The sequence below is a fragment of the Volvox carteri genome (assembly GCF_000143455.1).
Source record: "Volvox carteri f. nagariensis unplaced genomic scaffold VOLCAscaffold_40, whole genome shotgun sequence".
NCBI classification, from domain to species: domain Eukaryota; kingdom Viridiplantae; phylum Chlorophyta; class Chlorophyceae; order Chlamydomonadales; family Volvocaceae; genus Volvox; species Volvox carteri.
Window position 1 is genome coordinate 68744 of NW_003307583.1, and position 23103 is coordinate 91846.

Genomic DNA, 23103 nt, shown 5'->3' on the forward strand with positions numbered 1-23103 from the left:
TCGAAATGGCCGAGCCATACACCCGATATAAGCGAGCAAAGATGGGGCCCCTGACACCGCAAGCGAACAGTCGCACGCACACACGTTATCATGGCGTGCCTTTCCACGAGGACTGAATATTACGAAGCACTCGGTTAGCATTGAAACCCTAAACCCCCCAAACCAGTGTCTCATCACCGTCAGTCACGAAGTGGCGGTAATCACAACATGTTCAGGAGGCGCTATCCCAAAGGGCAGCTTCCGACAAGACGAATTCAAATTGGCGAAATAGGCCCCACCGCTACCGCAGGCCCCGGAGGCTTGCCGGCCTCAAGCCTTGCCGGCCTCAAGGCCCTTGTCAGGGGGCACCGCCTGAAGTTCTAAAGTGGTTCCTCTCCCATTCGCGCCTCTCGACTCATCAGAAGCCCGCGTCGAAGATGTCACCGTCCATTGCGTCCGCGAGCAGCAGCCCGCCCCCCAGGGCAGCCGCACCAGCCACGGCGCCAACGGCGATCGCGGCGCCCGTGCCCATGCCCCCGTGGTGCTGGTTGTGGTGGTGGTGTTGATAGTGGTGAGGATTATACCCTGTATGTACAGTAACGACGAGCGAGATTGCGCCGGCTGGTGTTAGGGTGGGTCGGGTCAGGCAATGGCTCATGTACGTACGACTGTACAGCTGTACGGCAACCAACCTGGAACCTTTGGACACACACTGCGGTCCACGCGCTGTGGCGGCTAACAGGAAGCCAGTAAGTGGCGGCAGTGGACATCCTCCCCCTCCTCCACGTCCTCCGCATGAGCTGTCGCGCGCGCTCTACAACGCGCGCCGGACAACAGAGTCCCCCCGCCGGAGCCCCCAGAGACTATACCCCCTCTGTGTGGGGGCCCACATGCCGCTGGTACCATCGCGGTCCATCGGTGGTTCCAGTTCGGGGTGTTCACGTGTTGAACATTGCGGTGGTGGCGGGAGGGGAGCACCGCCCCATCACATACCGAGACAGGTAGGCGCCACATGGCCTGGGTGTACATGGAGCCACCAGGCCCCAGACATGTTCAGGGTGACATCCCAGAGCCCATGCGAACCCCACATGCTTACCGTGCTGTACATACATAGGCTGCTGTACGGCGTAGCCCGGCGGTGGGGCTCCGTACGGCGGCGGCGGCGCACCGTACGGTGCTGGCGGTGCACCATACCCTGGCGGCGGTGGGGCTCCGTATGCAGGTGCGCCGTACCCTGGCGGGGGTGGCGCGGCGTAACCGGGCGGTGGCGGAGCGCCGTACCCAGGCTGAATGGGCGCCCCATAGGCTGGTGCAGGGGCTGGTGCGACCGAGACCGCAGCGGGCGGGTGCTTCTTGTGTTTGCCCTTGCTTCCGCTACTGCTGCTGCTGCTGCTGCTGCTCCGCCGCAAGTGCCCTGAAGTTAGGAACGGCCAGTGAGAGGGCAGTGAGGGGGTATCAACACATGCCGGGAAAGGGCAGGCGAAGATAGTGCTGTCAATCCAAGACAAACGGTTAATCTGTCCTAGCGGCGCTGGGTTAAGCAATCACAAATTCACAGGCCAGGTACTAGGGCAGCTGTTACTGGAAGGTGCAGGTGCCGGCAGATGACGGTTGTTTGCTTGAGACTCATACGGCAGAGGGAGAAATGCACCTGTTGGAGGAGCCCCAGGGGGGTAGGCGCCCGGCGGGGTCGCTCCAGGGGGGTAGGCACCCGGCGGGGTCGCTCCAGGGGGGTAGGCACCCGGCGGGGTCGCTCCAGGGGGGTAGGCACCCGGCGGGGTCGCTCCAGGGGGGTAGGCACCCGGCGGGGTCGCTCCAGGGGGATAGGCACCCGGCGGGGCCGCTCCAGGGGGGTTGGCGCCCTGTGCAGATGTGGTTGGGTACGCTCCAGGAGAGGCGCCATTATGGGCTGCCGGGTCGTGGACCGCCTTTCCTGCAAGGATGAGCGTGAGCAGATGGAAGGTTTAACAGAATACGTTAGCCATTTGGCTTTAGAAATGTAAATAGGTTCTGGGGATGAAATCTATTGGAGCTGTGCGCGGAGACAATTTCTTGCAAAGCCTCGGAGGACAGATGGACCAGCGTTCGCAAAGCAGCCGGCGTACCCTTTGAGGCCCCGCAGCCCATTCCTTATTATCTCCTTCTTAGGGATGCAGTGGTCTCCGATGGCAATGCTCTACGCGCTAGAGTGTCGCACGGCCGATAGGCCGTCGAGTTACCGTTTGAGTATGTAGATGCCTGTAAATCCAGCTTATACGGGGATAAGGCGGATAGCCAGACTTCAAAACTGAAATTTACATAATATTTCGCAAGGAGAATCACAATCTATGTGCACTAATATTCCTCGTACAAGGAAAGCTTAGGTCCATAAACCGCCGATCCCCAATCCGTAATGCGGTCGGCCCTTGCATCATTTTACAGTTTACATTTGCAATAAAAAAATATTGCAAATCATTGTGTGCCATATGATGGCATGGGAATCGGACAGAACAGTGAATAACCGCCCACAGTCGGTTGTGAGTGTAACTTCGTTATCACAGACGACGCAATGCACAAAATCAAACATTAGATATACGCATTGCAGTATACACATGATGCACTGCACGTAAAGCCGCCTTGCAAGCGCGCTAGAAGGGTTTCATCGAGCGCCGCGTATTCCACAATGAATTGAAGGTAAACAGATGTTAAATAATAAATGTAACACTGACGACATTGCTGGTTGATTTAGCTGGCCTGCGCATGGGTAGGGTTTAGCCCTTTGGCTGGCTGGCTCTGGGCTGGCTGCTAGCACTTCGGCTGGCTGGCTGATTCCTTCAGTTCTGTTGACTGCTTTTCGGCTTTTGGGTTCGGATTCAGCTTGCAATCCCGCACCTGATGGACGAGGACGCGGCCTCCGCAGTCTGCATGGCTGAGCCGAACCGCGTCGTGTACGTCGCTGAATCGGTCCTTAAAGTTGGCTTCGCAAGGGCGAAAAACGGCCTGCAGCTAACCCGAGCCATAAAACCCGGCTCTGAGATCCAGCTTCAGGAGCAGGGAAGGACATGGTGTTTCGATATCACCACCTCCCATTGCCACATTCACCTGCAACAGAAGGGCACTAGCCCTCCACACGGACTGCCAGCCGCGTTCCAACAGAGTAGTACAGCAATGCATACAAAGGTATTTTTTCCTTACGCCAATCATAATGAGATAGACAACCTAACTTTAAGACCTTCATTGCTATAAGCACGAGTACACAGTGGTGCTGCCAGGAATGGCGGCTGTACCGCCCGGTCGCTTGTCACATGCCACATCACGCGAGCTGACCTGTACGACACGTGATGGAGCCGCCGTTTTTTACAGTGCTGGTATCGTACAACGCGCTAATTCTGGCAATGCCCAACAGCAATCTATCCATCCGCTCAAGATCCATCGGGGGCTTATTGCCGAGGAACCGAGGCACCGAGCCCATAATGCATAACCACATAACATAATGCGACGCCGAAACGTCCCCCCCTGGCACGTCCCAACAAATGACTCACCCCAGTGCATCCTTCGCCAGTACGACAGGTCCTCGTGCACAATAATCAGTTCCCACACGCTCGACGCTCTCCACAGCGGATGTGACATGCTCTGTTATCGTTGTTCTTGGCCTTCAACATGACACACTGTTACCAAAGTGCCATTTCAGAAGTCGAAGATGCCGCCGCCGTCGAAGGCATCGAACGCCCCGCCGCCATCATCCCCACTCAGCGCGTTACCCAGGAGCATACCCGCCGCCAGTCCCCCGAGTCCCCCCAGCACTGCTGCACCGCCAGCACCTCCCGCCCCTAGGCGACCCAGGCTAGGGCCCGCGGCGGCCGCAGGGTTATGAGGTCCGTAGGCGCCTGCGCCACCAAGGCACTGGTAGGGCCCCTGCCACTGCTGCTGCTGCCAGCCCGGCCAAAGCTGCTGTTGGGGCGGCTGCTGTTGGGGCGGCTGTTGGGGTGGCTGCTGTAACGGCGGCTGCATGACATATCCCCCTGGGTAACATGGTGTGGGCGGGTGGGTTGAGCTGGTTGGTGATGCTCGCATCATCGTACCAAACTGTGTCGACCCCCCCTTCCCTGCATGGTCCGGTTATCCTCGCGTGCACGAGCCCGCGGATAAGAGACGGTGGAAGAAAGACACAGTCCGCCATCAACAGCAACATCGTCACTTTCACCACCACACCACCACCATCCGCCCAATACCCCTGGAGGCGGGCGGGATATTGCCGCCGGAGCCAGCCAGGGTTCATCGGCGACTACCGCCGTGCCGTGCTATGCCGTGTTGTGCTGTGCTGTGCTGCGCCCCGGCAGGCCCTGGCGTACCGAATCACCAACAGCCCACGACAGACATTGCCAGTCTGTCCAAATTCCTGCTGTGCTCTGCTCTGCTGTGCTGTGACCACTTCGGCTTGTACAACACTACTTCCGCACTAAGGAGGAAGGGGGCTGACGTCCTCAACGAAATTTACAACTTTTGAGGATGGTCCCATGGGTCAAGCCCTACTGTCCCACCCTCCCTAGACACTGAACACACCAACGGGATTTAAGCCGTGGGAGGTAGAAGGGATGGTGCTTGCGACACGGGCCTTAAAACAACGCACCTGGAGGCGGGTAGCCGGAAAGGAACATGCCGCCGCCGCCCGGCGTCGGGGAACCCGCGTGGGGCTGGGGTGGAGCCAATGCGCCGTAGGCGTTACGTGCTGCTTCCGCCGGGGCTGCTGCTGCTGCTGCTACTGCAGCTGCTGCTGCAACATGCACAGGCAAGGCGAGGCACGGAACACGACAGCAGTGATCTCGGAGGTGCCCTTATGTACATACGGTGTCTCGAAACGCTCAGCCTGCGATTGTGCAGCTTGCATGATGGGAGGAGCTTACCAGCTGCGTCGGGTAGCAGAAAACCCGCGGGTGGTTGTGATGGTGATAGCGGCAACCCCGCAGGTGCCCCAAGCTGAGCAGTGGGATTGGTGTGGCCGAGGTATTGAGGCAGCGGTCTGTAGGGACCGTACGACGCCGCAGGTGCGCTGGCAAACGGCTCTTCGTTGACTCCTGGTCGCGCAGCGCGGAGGGGCACGAGTGCGGAAGGTGTCACGCCCACATAATGCTCTAATGCAACTCAGCACGGCGCAGCTCAATACAGCTCAGGAGGAGCGGGTGACATCGGAGTTGACGCTGTTGCAGCCTAACCATATCTCCGCCTGCGGGGGGCTCCGCAAGGCAGCAGGTCGTGTCGAAACCAAATAAAGCCGCAGGCGCAGTGGCTTCGTGAGCGCGCGTCATAACAGGTCACTATAACGGGCCTCTCATAGAGGCATGCAGTCAGTTGAATCCTATGCCTTTTTGAGTGAGTGGTGCACGCTGCGGGCGGTGCGCGTGTGCGGGCGGTCGCTTTCCTAACGCAAACGGGATTGACCCACGGGTCAGTTTGCGCACACAGATGCGGCGCAGAGAAGAGCGCACCGGGCTTAGAGCCGCAACAGCCCATGTCTGACCGCGCTTATGAATACCAGTACCGCTGGAACCGTTCGCGGCTCGGCTAGCTGACCGAACCGTAGCCGAGCGACTGCGGGAGGTGCTGACGGAAGCGCTGCTGTCGTGATGTAGTTGGATGGTCCGTGGTGACTGGTGGATATGTGTTCTGCAAAGGACTGATGAAAAAGGCGGAGCAAGAGAAAGTTGGCTTTTGTAGAGCAGGGGTGTCTAAACGATGTATAGATTCTCGTACTTTGACCCCAGGACTTGGATCTTCTCACTGGTTGCGGCCGACGTCTCTCTCTCTCTCTGTGTGTGTGTGAGGAAACCAGGGCGCTTTTGACATCTTGCCGCCTCAAGCCGTTCCCACGTGTGAGTTGCGGCACTTTACAGTCATTCACACCAGGGGGGTACTGATCGCGTGCTATGAACGCAGCCGTGTGTTAGTTTGTGTGTGTGTATGCTCTTCAATGATCCGAGCCGCGATAAGGGAAGGGTCCTATTGTGTGTGTGTTCTACATTGGCGTTGGAGCCCTCTTTCTTCCGCAAACATGACCCTGCTTTCCTTTCATGTACTGGTCAAGACTGTCAAGAATACATATGGTACGGCGCTGGTCGCTGTACATCACCTTCAAATTCGCGACCATCTTTGGGAACACCTAAGGCGCATCGTACAGTCTCCACGATGTTCAATGGCTCGACGCGTCAACACATATACTGCACGGCTTCTTAGGCATGAGCTGAATGAGTGTGAGTGTGTGTGTGTGTGTGTGTGTGTGTGTGTGTGTGTGTGTGTGTGTGTGCGTGTGCGCGTTACACCTTCTGGAGTTGCGTTTTACTTTCGGGAGGTGTAACGGACCCACCTGAGCCAGAGGTCTAAGGCTCAGCCTAGGGCTGTGCTGTCCGAGATACGTCAAAACGCATAACGAGAAATAAGAATGCGGCCCCACCGCCTGGCCTAAGCCAACGACCACCTGCATCACACAGCCCCACACATTTCAACTGCTTTACAACCGCTATGGCCAACCAACAACCGTCAGGCCTTCCAGGAGGCAGCAGCCGCGCCACCGACGACGAGAATCCCCAGTAGCCTCAGTCCAACAAGCCTGCGGGCAGTGTGGCATTCCCGTACGTAATGATATTGACGAAGGCAAAGGTCAAATGTCAAAGGTCATCTTCATGGTCTTTTTTATGCTGCAAAGCAGCAAATTCCAGTCCTTTTGCTTTCGCTTAAAGACAGATAACGTTCACAAGCAACATTCGTAGGCGGAGGAGTGTGACTAGCATGGAAGATCTTGACCTCAAGCCATGGATGCGTGCCAGGAACCTGTTTTGGATCTAGAACAATCTTCACGCGAAGGGAAGGCATTCACGCACATGCTTCAACAAACCCTCCGTAAGTCCTTCCACTGTTTTAGCCGGAAGCTCTAGTACCAGGAGATTTTGTGATGTGCTAAAATCAGTTTCAAAGCGCATGCCGAGTCAAGGACCAAGCATTAAGACTCGCTCTCAAATATGCGCTATCCGGATCTGCCGTACCTTCGTACGGTTTAATGGCTCGGTCTGCAAAGGGGACTTGGGGGTATAGGGACGGTGCTGTCGGGTAGACTGCGCGCCGGAGTGGGGTGGGGTTGAGTTTAAGCTTGAGAATGCGTGTGTGAGAGAGATATGGGGTATGTGGGGAGGTAGACCGGCAGCAACGCGGCGGCGTCATCCAGGCCAGGCCAACAGCAGCAAGGAGGGCAAACCGTCGGAACACTCGGGGTGGACGCAAATACCGATACGGCAGGTCGGATTAGCCTTCCCGCTGATTCCTCTCTCTGTGTTGCGGCTTCATCCAGCGCTCATCCATATCCCGCCCGCACCCTACTCCTAAACCCGCACGGGCACACCCGCGGGGAGGGACACAGACACGCAGTCTCAGTCGCAATCAGGCCGCTGTGAAGACCTTGTGTATGTGTGTGTAGAGAGAGAGACGGGCACCTCCAGCGCGGAGATGGATACCAGCAGACGGAGGGAGACTCTGGAACACGAGCGCCGGAGGACAGCTGCTTCGGTCAGCATTCCCGAGCACCTTAGGGGGCTACAGAGGGGAAGCCATGGCAAGTGCCGCGCCCTGAGGGCAGCTGAGCACCACTCTTCTTCTCCGCCCCACTCACCTGCGGGGGTTTGCGGTTGCGGTTGTAGTTGCGGTTGTAGTTGCAGTTGCGGCATCTGGGGTGGGGAGGCGCCCGGCGGAGCTACGGGGAAGCCCATGGCGGGTGGCGGCGGCGGCGGTGGCGCCTCCTTCTCGTACGGAGGCTGGTAGGGCTTGGCCACCGGAATGTCGGCGGCTGGGAGGTCGGAACGGCTTGGCCGGTCGTCGTAGTCGCTGCCATCGCTACCGTCGCCGCCGCCGCCGCCCCCGCTCCCGCCGCGGGCAACACGCACCCTGGGCGTCCTGAGGTGCCGGTAGCCCTGCGCTGGCGGCGGCTGCGGACCTGGCCGTTTCTTTCGGCCACCTGCATCCGGCCCCCCCATTAGGAATGGGAGGAAGCCTTGTCCCGTTTACGTCCCAAGTTGTGATCGAAGATGTTGGTATGCTCCCCCCAGTGACCCATGGGACATGTTGCCAGAAATTAACGGAGTCAACACGCTCAGATCTCCCATACATGACTTGGTGCGATTTGCAGCAGTCATATGGATACTCAAAGAAACAGATGACAGGAATGGAAGTTCCAGCCTTTACATTTTGACGACACTCACAAGTGCAGCAGTTGCCCATGCCCCGTCGTCCGAGGCCGCGAACTGCGGCGTCTAATAATTGGTCGCTGTATGCCCGTCAGAAAATCCAGGAACTCTGCTCTCGATAACACCCTTATGCTTGTGCAGCAGGAATCGAGATGAGGCTCGAAGGTTTGGGGCTATACGCGGCCGCTGAAAACTTGCGAGCCAACAGCGGTGGGACCTGACAACTGATGACTGTTACAGATTTAACACAGAAATCGAAAGGCATGCACCGCGGCAAAATAGGTTGCCAAAGGGTAGCCTTGCTACATACATGTCACAACAAATTTGTGAAAACTCCTCGGACGCGAAGAAGCCGTAACTGTAACAGAGCCACCACTGCCGTACCGCTCATTGGCATCCTCCAGCTTCCAGTTCAAGATCGCTAACCAAAGTGTTAACGTTCGTTCGACACAAGGTCGAGGACATCATTTCAAACCAACCTCCTGCGGCACATCATCATCGCACACGTAGATCAAGCACTTCTGCGGTATATTGCGTCGCAACAGCAATATGCGCAGCGGGCAAAGGCGCAGCGGCGCTCAAATGCTCCAGAGCGCCCCGCAGCATAGCAAGGCGTCTGGTGCCCTCCACAGCCTTGTTGAGAGCTGCTTCTAAGGACTCCAACGCGGGCAGAGGTGTTTTCGCCATCAGGAGTCTTGTCAAATGAGCGTCGATGGTCATCCGAGTCCACTCCAGCACCTGCAGTAACAGAATGAAGGAAAAGGGAGAAGGGCCTGCTTTTTCACACCGTGCCTGGTTCCGCCGTGCCTGGTTCCGCAAAGCTAAAAACAAGAGACCTTTGCGAGGATCAACAAAGGTCTCTTGTTTTTAGCTTTAGCTTTAGCAGCATGTATATCTTCTACCGTCCTAAGTAAGTAATTTAAGATCATGCAAGCGTTCAGGAACACTCAAAACGACCTACAGAGCACCTCCTAATACAACGCGAAGTGGCTCGGCGGCTGTGCCTCAGGCGTACGTTTGTCGTCCTGGCAAAAGTCATGAAGACCCCGCATCTGACAAACTGTGAAAGAAAGCAATCATGACATCATCGGCAGTCCGCAAAATACTGGGCTATGTACCTAGCGTGTACACCCTACCCTTGGCCAACATCTTCAGAATTTCATGATTGCGCTACTTAAGCTCTCTATCCCCTCCGTTTTCCCCTCCTCCCTTTCACATTCCCTTTACCCCTCCGTACACGCACACACATAAACCATTCGTTGCTGGTGACACCCTACCCTTCTTCTCAGCCCCCTCCCAGGGAGCGGATGTGCCTCAAGATGTACAAATTGTCGTCCAAGCGGTGCGCGATCAACACGCCCGCATCTGACAAACTGTGAAAGAAAGCAATCGTGGCATCATCGGCAATCCGCATTGAGGCTGTAGTGAAGCAATTGCTTGCCCCAGAAAAACAGCGCGCCTGCCATTTCTGTGCATTCCCCTTCCCCACCACCGCCCGTTCTCCCGTCAACACACCACGACGGCCCTCCGTGCAACCCCACACCACACACGTCGCTCCATTCAGAGCCCAGCCCACTCAACCCCGCACTCCTTACCCCTTGCCCACAACTTCGTGTTCCCAAACCATCCGCTTTTCCCACTCTTCCCGCCCTCCCACCGCTGGCCCCCAACTAATCTAAACGTTTCGAGTCCACGATAGTTGAACTTTCCCGGTATTGTCCTCCCCTTGTATGGAAACTATTTCTCTTTAATGGTTCTGGAGCCCCCATGGAGCCCAACCAACCAGCTAACCGTTCGCCGTCGCACCTGGTGGTAGTACGGAAACAGCAGCTCCTGCGGCAACACCACGTAGTGGGTCAAGTCACCCAGGGCTCCCCCCGTGTATTTGACCAGCCACTTGGATAGACAGCCCAGCAGCGCGTCAGTCGAGGGGGCGCTCAGGCGCCGCAACGCCACCTGCACCGCCGGGGCATCCACGGGAATCGCCAACAGCGGGTGCAGCAGGACTTCACGGTAGCTAAACCCGTCCACAGCCGCGGCGGCGCACTGCGCCAGCGCCACCGCACTGCCATTGCCGGCGTCTGCAGTGGCGCGGCGTACTGCCGTCTCAGCCTCAGCTACCCGCGCCTCTGCGGCGGCACGCAGCGCATTGTAGTGCTGCTGCCTTGCCGCCAGGTTGCTGCGGGTCGTGGGAGCGAGCAGCACCTGCAGGGCGTCTACCAGCGCCCCTGGCTCGACGTCGTCGAGGCAGGTGGACAGGCGGGACAGAAGGCCGAACTGCTGCGCCGCCGCCGCCAGGACAAGCACGTCGCTGCAGCCACTTAGTCCCCCACGCGGGACGTGGTTCAGGAAGCTGCCCAGCTGTGACCATTGCCGCGCGGCTGCCAGACCGCGCGCGGTCAGACTCAATAACTGCGGCGGCACTGCCATGCCGTGCTGGCGGCGACCGGCAATGTACGACACCACTGAGTCAAGGAGCGACTGAGACGGCGGCGTATCCGCCGCTGCCGCCGAGGATAGCTGTTCGATGAGGGAGTTACAAATGTCTTCAACGCGGTTGACGGCGGTGCCAGGGACGGGCTCTAGTACGACATCCTGAAAGTCGTCGTCGCCCATTGCAGCGGCGGCAACGGCGGGTGTTGCCCCCAACGGCTGGCCTGAGAGCAAGGTCGGGTCGAGTGAGACCTGCGCAGGGAGCGTTACAACCGCCTTGGCCACGCCAGCGCCGCCAATCCCGCCGGACTTCAACTTCACAGGCGTGCCCTTTGCCGCCGCCGGTGCTCCCGCCGACGCCGCCGATGCCGACATGGAAAGCCGAGCGACGAGCGACAGGAGGCTTATAGGATGGGTCCGAATGTGCAGTCCGTGGACTGCACCGCCCAGTCGGACAAGTGTAGCCTCAGGCCCTGATGACACCACAGCGCACTGCGATACGTCAAGGCTCAGCAGCGGCGCGTCCACCTCCATACACCCAGATGACAGCGGACACCCAAACTGGGCATCGTGGAGGCTGAAACAAATCTGAGACTGGGCCGCGGAGGACTCCAGATCAAGCACCACAAACTGCCGCTCATCCACAGCGGCGCACAGCACACGAGGCCGTTGCCGCGGCGCGCTGCCATTGTCGGTCGCCAAGGTGGCTGCTGCGCTCTTGCGCTTCCGTCCGGACGCGATGGCGGCAGGCGTCGTAGCGGTGGCGGGCGCCGAGGAGGAGGAGGCGCCGTTGGCAAGGACAGCGTCGGCGAGGGGAAAGCTACAGGGCCGCAGCGGCGAGGCAGCGGCGCCGCCCTGGAGCCCGTGTACGGCAGTTGCATGGCCGTTAGACCATTGAATTAGCGCAAAGGCAGGGCTCATGGTGAGGCTCGTAGGTACGGCGCCGCTGCTGCCGCCGGGGCATGGCAGTGTCAGAGCCTTGACCTGCGTGAGACCTGTGGCATCGTTGCTGGGGGCTGGGGAAAGTCGCAGCACGCGCAGAGTGACCTGGCTGCCCGCCGTGGACTGTGTGACCACGAGTAATGTGTCCGCGGAGCTGGTTGTTAGGACGTGAAGGGGGGGCGGCTGCGGACTTGAAGGGGGAAGGTGGAGCGGCCCCGCGGCTCCGTCAGGTCCTACGACCGTGACACCCACACGCCCATCGTTGAGGACAACTGCAGCAGCAAGGCACTGTGCAGAGGCATCGGCAGCTTGTTGCTGCTGCTGTGATCCGTGTTGGATCTGGTAGGTTGTAAGGAAATGGCAGCTTTTGGCCTGCGCGGGCAGGGTCACCCGCGATGGCGCATCGGCAATTGGGCGCGTCGAGGCACGTAGGTCGGATATGTGAAGGGTATAGCTTTTCGCTGTTGTGTCATGTATAACGCTGGCAACAACGACGCGAGAACACTGCTTTTCATTGGCGAGGTGCGAACGTTCGCTGTGCTGAACGGAAGGAACTTGAAACTCCAAGCCCGAGCGGGTTCCCAGCGTCAGGCTCCCAAGTCGCTTCTGCAGGTAAAAATTGTCGGCGTTGTAAGGGGTTCCGTCTGGTATCGGCCGCCATCAGCGCCGCCACGTACACGGAAATAAAACAGCTAGTGCAAAAGTAACCTTTGCCAACTCTACCTGCTAATGTTTTCGGGCCATAGAATAAGCATTAGCAACCGCACTGGCAGGGTAAACCCCAATGCAAACGCGAACAACCCTGCACAAAAATTGCAATACCGCACCTGTTCTAAGCTGTGAGATTGTACACCATCGCCTTGGACAGTAATCAGAACAGAGCCAGAAGACTCATCATATGTCGCACCGACCAGGTTTGCCTGACGGCATATCAGAGTTGCTACCGCCATATTTACATTGTCTTGCCTGAGAGACCTGATCTGTGCCAACCTATGCTTATATTTTATGCTTGATTGTTGTGAGAATTCATCTTCATTACAAAAATCGGTTGGTTCCGTTACAATGCCGTATGTTCCAAGGCTCAAAATGACAATCAGCCAACTCCTGAAAAGGGTGTAGGCAACTTGCCCAGAACTAGTGAGCGTCCCTAATCCATTGCCAAACAAATGTTTCAAAGGACCTACTCTAAATCCGCAAGAAAGTCTCCACGCGAACCCCCGGGTCAGACGACCCAGCGCAATTGCGTGCATATCCAATGACGCCGTCACGATTGCAGACTGCCAACAAATCTCCAGCATCCCACATCTAACATGCGCTAACACAACCCGACGACTCCAGTAATCTTCGCGCGCTGCGCGCAACTCCTCGCGCTGCCAGTTGGCGGGCGCGCTACCTAGCCCAAAGAACTTGGCACCAAATTGTATTCCCCAACGTATCCTTTACCACCTAATGATGCCGGAGAGCTCTCCACTCGTCATCTGCGCAGCAGGGGAGGCGCAACATGTACCCGCACACGTCAATTACACCCAGGGGTTTATTGCTTTCCAGACAGCCCATCTTTCCCCCAAGCACAAAGCACAAATTGTAAGACAATCTTTTCCCGTAGGAAGGAGAACTGGTTCGTATTTTGCTGCCTTTTCCTCACATATGCACAGGAAAACACGCACATGCAAGCAGTGCACAAATGCTTGCTAAATGTCCCCTCCTGGCATTTGCACTCGCGCCCTAAGAACTCAGGTCTCCTCCTGCCCTCCGGCCAAACTAGGCATCTGCCTCTCTCTACCCCCCCTCTCTTAGGCCCTCGAGCCCCAAGGCACACCCCTACACACAGAAACCGCTATACGCACTTTCCTCCCCTCTATACACCAACTACAATGCGAACCAATCCCCACGTCTCACGCCTCGCGCCCTGTCCCTGTCTCAAAGCTCAAATCCTAGCCTACCCGCTGGTTACTGCCGTTCGCTGCCACTGCCGCTGCCGCTGCCGTGGCCAGGTGCCGACTTGTCCGGATGGTTGAAGTGCAGCCTCTCGCGAATGGCGCTGAAGACGCGGTTCGCCAGCTCCGCAGCCACTTCGCTGGTGTGACGCAGCCCCTCAGGCACGGCATCCTTGTGGTGTGCCGGGGACACATCGTCGCGCGCGGATGCAGTCTCGGAGCCGGCTCCGGTCGCGGCGATGGAGTCCTGCATCGCGTTGGCCAGGTCGGCCGCAGTCTCGCTGGATTGGCGGAGCTCTCCGGCAACGGTGTCGCTTTGGTCACGGCGAGCCATGGCGATGTGTCCTGAAAAGTAAACTCGGTCTACTTTGAAGTGTAAATGTATGAAGAGGTAAGGATGTGAAAAAAGCTTAAGGCTTGTTGCTTTTGCTGGGTTTGCGACGGAGAGGATGTTTTTCTGCGGCTCGACACCGGAATCGGGGGGGATTGCCTGACAGGAACGTTTGGTTGATGTTTCCGTACGGGCGATGAAAGGAGCAGCAAGAGTTCTCGCTTTCGGATGAAGGAACTGGAGCAACTGCTACGAAATGAGAAGTAATAAATGACATTTTCTCTTCCTAATCTTTGTACCGAAAAGAGATACGCGAGCAGGCTGCTGTCCTGGCATCGGACGCCCCTTGTCCGAGGTCCGGAGGAAAAGCTCCCAGACCGCGACCAAGTATGATTCACTCCACGATATGCAGCGCTGAATTCGACACGTAAAACTTTTAGATATAATCAAACTTCAATTTTGCATCGCACTATGCGCGTAGTGGCTGTCTCTCGCGGCGGGGCCGCAGCATCTCTTCCTGCCGCAGCCCCGGATGTTGCTTAGCAGCTTGACAAAGGAAAATATTCCTTCGCCAGTGCCCACAAACTTTACAAGCCTAAACTTCGCAATAAAAAGAACTTGCTTTATTATTGGGTGGTTGTTACACGCTCTTTCCTTCGTATAAGTCCAGAACCAAACAGACAAGACGCAAAGAAGGACGCATGCGTTGCTGGGAAATGCACCGCTGGGACTTGGCTATGTGCAGCAACAGCTCTGCAAGCGCGGCCTCGAGGCCCCCATTTGACCGGCCACTTGCCCTGCCAGAAGACGTGTGGAGCCTCATAGGCGGTTATCTGAGCAGCAGCTGCAAGCGAAGACTGCGCCTCGTGTGTCGCGACGCGCGGCGCGCAGTTGACGCCAGCGTGCGGAAGCTCACCATCAGCCGGCCGCTGGCCCCGACCCGTGGGTCGCTGGGTCATCATCCGCTGCTGCAATCGCAGCCGCCGCAGCCTACTTCCTGTAGCAACGTAGCCACCCCGGGGCAGCTGCCGCGTTTTCCGTTTCTGACCCACATCAAGGTGTGTGGGTAAATTCGTCCCCTGGTGCGAATGCTTTCGGCAAGGTGGTGTTCTGGCTTCCTGGAATATAATAAGCGAGTGGATGAGAATTCCCGAGGATGCGGCGCATGCAGATAAACCTACAGAGCAGCTTTGGCCGTGGGATGACTGGTTTACGGGTTGCGGTCACAGCGCTGTACCAACTCCCCATCTGTGCACACGTGTTGTGTATGTGTGTATGTACTTATGTATGTATGTATGATGTTGTTACAGGGTGGTATAGCTTCACCAGCGGCCCCCATGTATGTACGTATGTATGTATCGTCTGCTGTGCGAGGGGCTCAGGTCGGGAGCCTTCCTGGTTGTCGTGTTGAGGTTAACATGTTTACGGGTTACAGGAGGTTATACCCCGCCGGGGCCCCCGCAACGGGGCAGACAAAGAGAGATAGCTGTCTACTGTGTGGTAATGCACAGAGCAACAATCGGCACTCAGGGGCTATTCGTACGACATATGGGATATTCGTATATGCGCTTGAGAAGTACTAGACCAGCCCTTCACCCGAGCTATATACTGTCTCCCCCCACTTGGCGTCCCTCCTTGAATTGAAGCTACTGCCATGGCGGGAGAGCGTCAGCGCACAGGAGCTGCAGCCGCTCCTGGATGTATTGCCGTACCTACGGCACCTTCGGGAGTTTCGCCTGGCCGTGCCCCACCTGGCGGGGGCGACGGGGTACGGCGTTGAGGCTGGCAGCGCTGGCGGCTGTGGCTTGCCCACGGCAGTGTACGTCTTTGCCATGAGCCGCCAGCACCAACTAGATGCAGAACCCCGCCACGGCGACGTGTCGGCGACGCGGGAGTACGACGCGGAGGAGGAGCCTACTGGCGGCGACGGCAGCGGTTCTAGTGGTGAGCTTGGCCGCGAGGTAGCCTTCAACGCTGCCGCCGCTGCCATTGCCTCCGCCAGCTCTGCGGCCCCAGCGGGCGTATTGACGGCGATCTCCCATCCTGCCGCAACGATGGCGGCGGCAGGGTTGTCGGCGGCAGCGTTGGCGGCGGCGGAGGGAAATGGGAGCGCAGCTGTGGCTGAGGGTGCGGAGCTGGAGTCGTCAACCTGGGCAACCAGGAGCACTGAACGTCGTGATCAAGGTGGTGACGGAGGGGGAGGATGGACGGAGACCCCGCGGACGGCGGGCTTCCCAGCAGCAGCAGCTACTGCTGTTCCTACTGCTGTTCCTACTGCTATTGCGACTACTGCTGAGGCTGCTTCAGGTTCCGCCGCCTCCATGCGGCCATGCGGCTCCGCTGACGGGCAAAAGAGACACGGCGGCGGCGGCGGCAGTAGCAGCAGCTGCAGCCCATCGGCGGCACCGCCTCGCGACGCCTCGCTGAGCCTGGCGGCGGCGGCAGTAGCGGCCAGGTGGGGGCCAAACGGGCTGGCGATCGACGCCGCCGCCGCGGCACCGGACACCGCAGCCACAGACGCGACGCAGTCGGTGGCGGGCGGCAGCGCTGCTGGTAGCTCGACCCTACGCGGTGTCGGCTGCCGCAGCGGCGCCGACAGCGGTTATTTCGTTCCCGGCGGGTCGAACGCGGTGGTTCAGGCGATCCAGCAGCAGCCACAGCACCCGTACGAAGAGCCCACTCGCTCGTCCAGTCCGAGCACTCAGACGTGGCACCCTCCTCCTTCCTCGGCGGCTCACCCCGCGCGGCCCCAGGACCGCCGTGAGCAGCCGCCCAGCGACTACCACCAACAGCGCCACCACCACCACGACCACCAGCGTCATCCACGTTATGGCCCGGCCGATTATGCCGAGCACCAGCAGCATCCCGCGCCGTCGGCGCCTCCGGCACCGCTTCCGCCACCTCAGCAGCCGACACGGCTCCCTCCGGCAGCAGTCCCGGCGGCGAGGGGGCGCTCCAGGGCAGGTGCCGACTCCTCCACTCCCGGGAGCTACGGCCTGGGAATGGACGCTACGCTGGCGCTGCTGCAGGCACTTCGCCACGTGTACGACGCCAGTGCCGCTGGCGGCGGAGGCGGGGGACGCCCGCGTCACAGGTGCGGTCTTGATCCCGCCGCACCTGGGGGCCTAGCCAGCGCGGCGCACGAGTACGACATTGGCGGCGGTGCCAGAGCCGCAGCTGATGTTGGGCAGCGCCGTTACGTCCTCAGCAGTGTTGGCGGCGGCGGCGGCGGCGGCGGCGCGACGGCAGCGGCCAGAGGGCTGTTGAAAGCTGACGCCCGATTGGGGACCAGGACCGACTGTGCCGATCGGGATCATGGAGGTTCCGTCAGTAGTTGGCGACGGTGCGTCGACACGACGCCGCTACTAGCGCCCGGCGCCGCCGAAGCTCAGCTGCCCCCGGCTGTTGTGAGCGTCGTGTCGGCGGCCGCGAGGGCGCAGTACGGCGGTGGCGGCGGCAGCCGCAGCGTCGTCGCTCCAGGTTTTCCAGGCTCGACGGCGGCCTCGGCGACCGCGTCACTGTCACCATCGCCGCCGGGGCTGGCGTTGGCGGCGGCGACGGAGCCGCCGACGCTTACGTGTGCTGCTGCGGCGATGGTGGCTCCAACGGACCTGGCGTTGAAGGACGTCAAGCTACCGGCGTCTGGAGGAGTACGGCAGCAGCATGGGGTCGAGGTGCATAAAATGGGGGACGTAACGGCAGGCGGCGGCGTCGGCCCCGCGGCGCCGTACTGCCTTGACGGCGCCGCCGATGTTCTTGTCGAACAGGACCTTCACTTTCCGCTGCCCAATCAGCAGCAGCAGCCGGAGCACCTAACTTCACAGCGGCCACAACTGCAGAGACAGCCATCGCCGTCACTGCAGCAATCGCAACCGCCGCCGCCGCCGCCGCAACCGCAACCGCCGCCGCCGCCGCCGCAACCGCAACCGCCGCCGCCGCCGCCGCAACCGCAACCGCAACCGCAACCGCCGCAGCAGCTGTCGGATGCGGAATGCAACAATATCTGGACATGGGAGGACAAGTGGTCTCGGAGCCAGGCCCCAGGAAGCCCCACCTCCATCTTCATGTACGTGAACACCACCTCGACCAGCTGCGCCACCGATAACTCCAACACCGGCACCGCCAGGTCACCCTCGTCAAGCAGCGACGGAAATGGATTGCTTGGCGACGGCGGCGGCTGCGGCGGCGGTGCCGCCGCGTCGGCGTCTGCTTCCGGCGACGGTGGTGGCGGCAATGAAAGCGGCGGGATTGGCGGCGGCGGCGGCGGGCCGGGGAGTCGCCTGGGGACCGCGGCGGGCAGTTTCTGGATTGGACCTCCGCCACCGACTTTAGGTATGAGAGCTAGGGGTTGCGCCGCCGGCGGCGGCGCCGACATCATCACCGACGTCCACACCGCATATACCACCCCGTCGTACGACACTGAGGGACAATCCAGTTTTAGTACAGGGGGGTTCAGCCGCTGCTGCTGCGGCGGCGGCGGTGGCGGCGGAGGCGACTATTTTGGACGTGTTGTCGGCGCGGACGGTCCGGCGGCGGCGGTGCCGAGACCCTTATCGCAAACCACGAAGCCGGGGGGCTGCCGTCACTCCGGCTGCCGTGGCCACGCCCTGCCTGCCGACCCCCCCCCGCCACCCCTGGAGCTGGTAATCGACAGCGTGTGCCTCCTGCCCGCTGGGCTATGGCCCCATCAGCCAACTGAGCCGCTGCTGCAGTGCCTGCTTCCAAAGCCGCCGTCGCCGCCGTCGCCGCCGTCGCCGCCGTCGCCGCCGCCGCAGCAGCAGCAGCAGCAGGAGGTGCAGTCTCCTGCGGGGATGTCTTTTGATGGCGGTGGTGAGGGGCACCCGGAGGAGGAGGGGAAGAGGGAGGAGGAGGAGGAGGGGCAGGGGCAGCGGGGGGAGGGGGAGAATGAGGGGGGCAGCAGCACCAAGGAGGTAGTGAGCTCATCGCACCTCTCAAGCGCGCTCACAGCCGAGATAGTGGGAGCCACCGCGGCAGCGGCGGCAGCAGCGGCGGCGCCGCCGCCGCCGTCGCCACTATCGCGTGGCGGCAGTTTTACTTGTGGATCGCTGTCACAGCCGCCGTCGGCGCCGTTGGCACAGCTTCCGCCGCCGCCAACATGCACTGGCGGCGGCTCCGGCGGCCGCGCACAATCCACAGCAGCTCTCCGCCGTACGACAGATGTAGCGCCTGCGTGCCGTACACCTGCTGTTCATCGGCCCCCCCTCGCACTCGCATCCGCATCCCCGCCGCCGCGACCATCCGCCGCGTGCTCATCTGATCTCGCCGCCGCCGCTGCCGCCGCCGCCGCCGCCGCCGCCGTACCCTTAGCCACCGTGACGGCAACGTCCGGAGCCTCAACTGCCACCAAGCTGGCCGCCCTGAGCCATCCCGTAGCCGCCACCAGCCCCGCCCACATTCCCGCAGCGGCCCCACCCCTGTCCAGGTCCTTCTCACCCCGCCCCGTTCTGATGCTCACCCTGGCGGGCCCCGGCGGCTGGCTGGTGGGCGGCCGTGCTGACGTGGCGGCGTTGACGTCATTGGGCCCCGTACTGCAGGAGTCCCGCTGGCGGGTACGGCATTTGGAGCTGCGATTGGATCCCACGGTATTCAAAGTAGCGGGAGGGGGGGGAGGGGGAAGGGGAGGGGGAGTGAATACAGGTGGTGGCAGCTCGGCGGCGGCGGCGGCGGCGGCAGCCGGAACCGGATCATGCTCAGCTGTCCTTGAAGTCCGGGAGCTGGCGGCGGCACTGGGGGGTGAGTAGCCGGGTAGCCGGGTAGAGGAAATGGAGAAGAGCGCAGAAGGAGCGAAACAAGTGTGTGTGTGTGTGTGTGTTTTGGGAGTTCACAGTGCGGTGGGTCGTTCGGTTCAGTGGATTCCCGGGGTGTTGTCGTACACTGAGCTCCCTGACATGTCACGTGCCACCTCTTCCCCCTCCCCCCGTCCTCAAAAGCCCTGGGGTCCCACCTAGAGCGACTTGAGCTGTACGGCAGTAGCAGCAGCAGCAGCAGAACAGTCAACAACAGCAACAGTACGAATGAAAGAAATCCTCCACACGGAATCGGAGGGAGAGGGGACGTACATCGGGTGGTTTCGGAGCAGGTTGCTGGCGCCGGCGGCGGCAGTCCTTCGTCCTCCTCCAGCCCCTTCCTGGACCTGTCTGTGTCGTTTTGGCGGGAACTGGAAAGAGCGGGTGCGCTACCCAGGCTGCGACACTTGCTGTTGTCGGTAAGAAGGGTTTGTGTGTGTGTGTGTGTTAGCTTGGGGTTCCCCCTTCCACCACTTCCCCCTTCACTTCCTCGTCCACTCCTCCACCATATCCTCTCGATTCCTGTTGGAGGTCAAGCTCCCGCTCCACACCCCGGTGTGCCTCCACACACACACACACACACACACGCCCTCCACACACACACACGCACTCCACACACACACGCCTCCACACACACACACACCCTCCACACCACCCGGTGCCCCAGGGCGATCTGTCCCTGAGCCGCGCCGCCTGCAGTCAGCTGCCCCGCTGTGTACCCGGCCTCACGCACCTGGGGCTGTGGCTCCACCACTACATCACAGACGGACATATGGACGCACTCTTCGGAGCCACAGCACCCCGCATACCCACCTCGCAACCCCCGCAAACACCGATCCTCCTCCTCCCGGCTGCTGCTCGCGGCCTGGCGGGTCTCCGTGGCCTGGCGGCGGCGCACATGGACCTGACGGCGCCGCTGCTGTTCGCGGCGAGTGCCCCCGCTGGGCTGACCTCTCTGTCGGTGTTCCGGTTCAAGCACGGAAGCAGGTTGGGGGGGAGGGGGGGGAGGGGGGGGAAGGGGGGGGAAGTATGGGGAACACATGGCAGGCTGGTTGACACAGAGGTTAAGGCCTTAGGACTTCTGCTCCCGGAGGTCCCGGGTTCAAGTCCACCTGCCGACCTCTCAATGTGTGAGGGGTGTTGAAATGGGAGGTGGTCCTCCATCTTATGGACGGTGTAGGACGTGATAACAGCAGCTTGCGAGCTGACCAGGAACTAAGTTGAGGCGCCGTTGATCCGCTAGATTTGGTTGGATGCTGGTGGTGAGTTGCTGAACCCAACGAATACATTCTGAAGTCGGATGGGGTGAGCGGATTAGGGTGCCCCGCTTGCACAGGGGAGAGCAGGGAACTGCCTCCAAGGGAAGGGGGGCCGCTGGTGAAGCTGTACCACCACCCTGTAACAACAGCATGGAACCCGCCCCCCCTCCCCGCCCTGTACAAGGCGGGTGTACGGGGAAGGGTTGTGGGGGCGGGGGGGGATGGGCGAAGAGGGCGACACGAAGGGGCGGGATGATGGCCGCTGTGGGATCGAAAACCCCGACGAACGTCGTCAGAGGCACGTGTGTACGACATCTTGCGTGTGGGTGATGTGTATGTGCGTGTGTGCGTGTACTGGTTATCAATATCATGCAGTTTCACAACCCCAGGCGGCAGTTCAAGTGACATTTGCTCGTTGAATGTGAGCAATTCCCACGCCCCTAACCTTTCATCCCCGCTCTTCTCCCTCCCCCTACACACACACGCGAACATCCCACCGCGCATACATACATACGTACATACATACACAGGCCCGTCCACACGAGTTTTCCTCGTGTTGTGGACTTGACGTGCCGCGACTGGCCCGCCGCCACCGATATGGCCGTCGCTGCAGCCGGCCTGGAAGGCCTTACGCGCCTGACGCTGGTGCCGTACAGCCAGTACGGCACCGGAGAAGGGGCCGTGGTGGCGGCCAACCTGCGCGTGCTGTCACAACTGAGCAGTGTTCAGGTACGGTACGGATGTAGTACGGGACTTGTACGGATGGATGTAGGTAAGGTTGACTTGAGGAAAAGGGTGTGTACGTGTGTGTATGTATGTCAGCAGGTCAGGGTCATGATTTAGGTCCAAGGGGCTGCTGTCGCCGGTGGCATGCTGTGCAAGTTAGGGGCTGTGCACTCAATTTTGTAGTTGTTAAGGTGAAACCCAGCTTCTTATTTTTAGACCAGATTCTAACCGTTCTCTTTTTTAAAAAAATAGTAAAAGCAGCACAACGGCGCTCCCCCTCCCCCGACCCCCCCCCCGCCGGGGGGGGCAAAATCGGGAACTAAACACGCATTGCCCCGTGGCTGTGCGCGGAGAGCCCGCAGTACGGCAGTACGGCAGCGCAACATCAGCGCCTACTACTACTCTGACCACCGCCTTCTATTCCCACTCACCTTCTGCAAGCTGCATCATTTCCACACCTCGCGGGCCCGAATCCCTCCCAGCCCACATCCCGTCCAACTTTGCCTCCCCTTCCCCCCCCACACATACACACATTAATCGTTCGTGGTTCGTCTTTCCTCCCCTCCCCCCCCCCCCACACACACACACATTTGCACCATTGATTGATCCGCATCCGCAGGAGCTGCACCTATTCCGCTTCCGTACATTGGCCGGTACGACCCGTACTTTGCAGCAATCTGTACGGCACTTGCCCGCCCTCACCCGCCTCACGCTCACTTGCGTGCCGGGGTACAGCGTACCCCACCGCCGGCTGGGCTGGGCACCTCGCCTCTTCAACGGACTTACGAAACTGGAGGTAGCTCATTAGTTAGTTGATGGTTGGTTGGTTGGTTCGTTAGGTTGGGTTTGTTCGGAGGTTTTTGGACTTAATGACGAAGGTCATGAGAGCAGCAGCAGATGCTTAGCGGTTCTCCGGTGCATGCGCTGGCGCACATATCTCCCTCGGCCACATGTGGCTCCTGTTTGTTAAAACCGAATCCATCTGCTCATTGAATTAGTTTAAATTTAAAAACCCTAAGTTTGCGTTTGTTGGGATTTCGCGGTTTCTCATATGGATTTTGTTATTTCGTCTTCCCCTGTCCGCTTGTAAAACCGTAAAACCCTAAAACTCAGGTCCTCGTGGTGGACGCCGCGTACTGCGATTGGGACGTGCTGGGCTCCCTGGAGTTGTCCGCCCCCGGACTGCCCCGGCTGAGCTGCCTCACGCTGCGGAGGGCGCTGAGGGTGACGCCGAGGGCGGCGCGTGCCGCGCTGGCGGCGCTGCCGGCGGCGGCGCCGCTCCGGGAGGTACGACTGGAGCGCTGCCGCGGCGCCGGCCTGAGTCAGCGGGTTGAAGCCGTACTGCCGATCAAACTGCGGCGCCGGGGTCTCCTGGTTGAGTGGGTGGCGGAGAGTCCGGAGGAGAGCGCGGGTGCGGACGCAGGGCCGCTGGCGGGCCGGCGGCGGCGGCTGGCGCCACAGGCAGTGGCGGCGCTTCGCGCC

The 23103-nt window shown here is 60.2% G+C and overlaps 4 protein-coding genes across 4 annotated transcripts in view; 1 reads left to right on the forward strand and 3 right to left on the reverse strand.

Moving 5' to 3' along the window:
- Window positions 1–397: 397 nt before the first annotated feature.
- Window positions 398–2978, reverse strand: VOLCADRAFT_94826 (uncharacterized protein; the record flags this gene model as incomplete). The annotated part of the gene is made up of 4 exons (XM_002954059.1): window positions 398–523; window positions 1148–1213; window positions 1631–1841; window positions 2851–2978. 4 exons carry the CDS (start codon window positions 2976–2978, stop codon window positions 398–400), a joined length of 531 nt encoding a protein of 176 aa, XP_002954105.1.
- Window positions 2979–3645: 667 nt separating this feature from the next.
- Window positions 3646–12541, reverse strand: VOLCADRAFT_106214 (uncharacterized protein; the record flags this gene model as incomplete). Its single annotated transcript, XM_002954060.1, has 9 exons — window positions 12389–12541; window positions 9993–11933; window positions 8693–8924; window positions 7701–7957; window positions 6996–7064; window positions 6320–6430; window positions 4863–5033; window positions 4589–4652; window positions 3646–3980 (listed from the first exon to the last, which is right to left on the reverse strand). Exons 1-9 carry the CDS (start codon window positions 12509–12511, stop codon window positions 3646–3648), a joined length of 3303 nt encoding a protein of 1100 aa, XP_002954106.1. The 5' UTR covers window positions 12512–12541.
- A 970-nt stretch (window positions 12542–13511) lies between these two features.
- Window positions 13512–13832, reverse strand: VOLCADRAFT_94828 (uncharacterized protein; the record flags this gene model as incomplete). Its single annotated transcript, XM_002954061.1, has 1 exon — window positions 13512–13832. The coding sequence occupies one exon, from the start codon at window positions 13830–13832 to the stop codon at window positions 13512–13514; it is 321 nt and encodes a 106-aa protein (XP_002954107.1).
- A 734-nt stretch (window positions 13833–14566) lies between these two features.
- The window catches only part of VOLCADRAFT_118577 (uncharacterized protein), a gene marked incomplete at both ends in the record, with an annotated part of 10931 nt that continues 2394 nt past the window's right edge, over window positions 14567–23103 (forward strand). Inside the window, 7 exons of the mRNA XM_002953991.1 lie at window positions 14567–14887; window positions 15476–19583; window positions 19781–20055; window positions 20304–20623; window positions 21426–21624; window positions 22241–22417; window positions 22735–23032. Of these exons, the coding sequence (XP_002954037.1) occupies window positions 14567–14887; window positions 15476–19583; window positions 19781–20055; window positions 20304–20623; window positions 21426–21624; window positions 22241–22417; window positions 22735–23032 (5698 nt within the window). The remainder of the gene's footprint in view (window positions 14888–15475; window positions 19584–19780; window positions 20056–20303; window positions 20624–21425; window positions 21625–22240; window positions 22418–22734; window positions 23033–23103) is intronic.